The sequence below is a fragment of the Brassica napus genome, chromosome C9 (genome assembly GCF_020379485.1).
Source record: "Brassica napus cultivar Da-Ae chromosome C9, Da-Ae, whole genome shotgun sequence".
NCBI lineage: Eukaryota > Viridiplantae > Streptophyta > Magnoliopsida > Brassicales > Brassicaceae > Brassica > Brassica napus.
Window position 1 is genome coordinate 24,117,551 of NC_063452.1, and position 1,317 is coordinate 24,118,867.

Below are 1,317 nucleotides of genomic sequence, written 5' to 3' on the forward strand. Positions count from 1 at the left end.
CACTGATGCTTCCGTAGCCTATCGATACTGTCCGTAATGTTGGTTTCGTTATACATAAATCTGCAAGCTTGTACAAATCTCTTCAATATATATTCTTCTGAAAAGATACAACTTTTAAGATGATGACGGTTCCATTGAAACACGTTGAATGTGAAAAGATATAATTTTTAAAGGGTACGACGGTTCTGCAATTTGTTTTAGGGATGCTTTTGAGGAGGTACGAAGAAGGCGTCGATAGCTAATGTGAATCATGACATCATACCCTTCATTTTAAACAAAATTCTATCCCTTACATTATATTTTCAGAGCCATCCTTACCGTTAGATTTTTTTTTTTTTCCTATAATAAAAAGATGATATCAGCAGTTAAAAAAAAAACAGGTTTGCTATTATTATATATAGATGGTGTACAACAAGCAGAAGAAAACCCATAAATCTAAGATAAACAAATTCCTCGTTAGCATCAGTTTCATAGGAAGTGCTGGACCCATTCGTTTTGTTGTCAAAGAAGATGAAACTGTTTCACACGTGATTGAGTATGCTCTCAAATGCTACGCCGGTGAAGGCAGGCTTCCACTTCTCGGATCAGATTCCAGTTATTTCCTACTTTACTGTCCTTACTGTGCAGCTGAAGGTGAGATCAAAAGTATTTCACCAAAACCCATTTGAGTTTTTTACTATGTGTTTTGAACATCAATGTACATTTGATTATTCAGCATTCAATCCATGTGGTAAAATCGGGTCAATCGGATCGAGGAACTTCGTTTTGTCTAAGAAGTCAGATGCTCAAACCCTTGGGGACTCCGTAGGCACAACAACTAGGAAGATCTCTGGGAGGTGGAAGGCTTGGCTCAACAAGTCTCTTGGCCTTATGGATCCTTCTCACTAATTAGATCATGCTTTTTGAAGCTTCTTTTTGATTTTTACAGTTTTGTTTTTGGTTCTTGTTTTCAGTGGAATAACCATCACAACACTTGTGCTTTCTTTCTTTTGCCACAAAATAATGGATTGAGACTTGATAGAGTATATGTTCTTAACTTGTTACATGTTTATATCTTCTCAAGAGTTTCAGGTTTGGGACCAACAATATAAAGCCTCTCAAGAAAACAGAAAATTTAACCGTCCCCAATGTTTAACTGCTTAGGCTAGTAATGAGTGCATCATAGCTACATATATATCTCTGCAATATTTTTTTTGGTCATCATCACAAACTATGGTTATGCGAGAATTTCATCTCTCTCTTAATCATCTATTGAATCTTGTGGAAGTTGATTCCTACCCTACAGGTCCTCTGCTTCTTCATTATCATCTCTTACGT

The 1,317-nt window shown here is 36.3% G+C and overlaps 1 protein-coding gene across 1 annotated transcript; it reads left to right on the forward strand.

Moving 5' to 3' along the window:
- The first annotated feature begins 401 nt into the window (after window positions 1-401).
- LOC111203123 lies at window positions 402-888 on the forward strand. Its single transcript, XM_022696580.2, has 2 exons — window positions 402-633; window positions 716-888. Exons 1-2 carry the CDS (start codon window positions 402-404, stop codon window positions 886-888), a joined length of 405 nt encoding a protein of 134 aa, XP_022552301.1.
- Window positions 889-1,317: the final 429 nt, after the last annotated feature.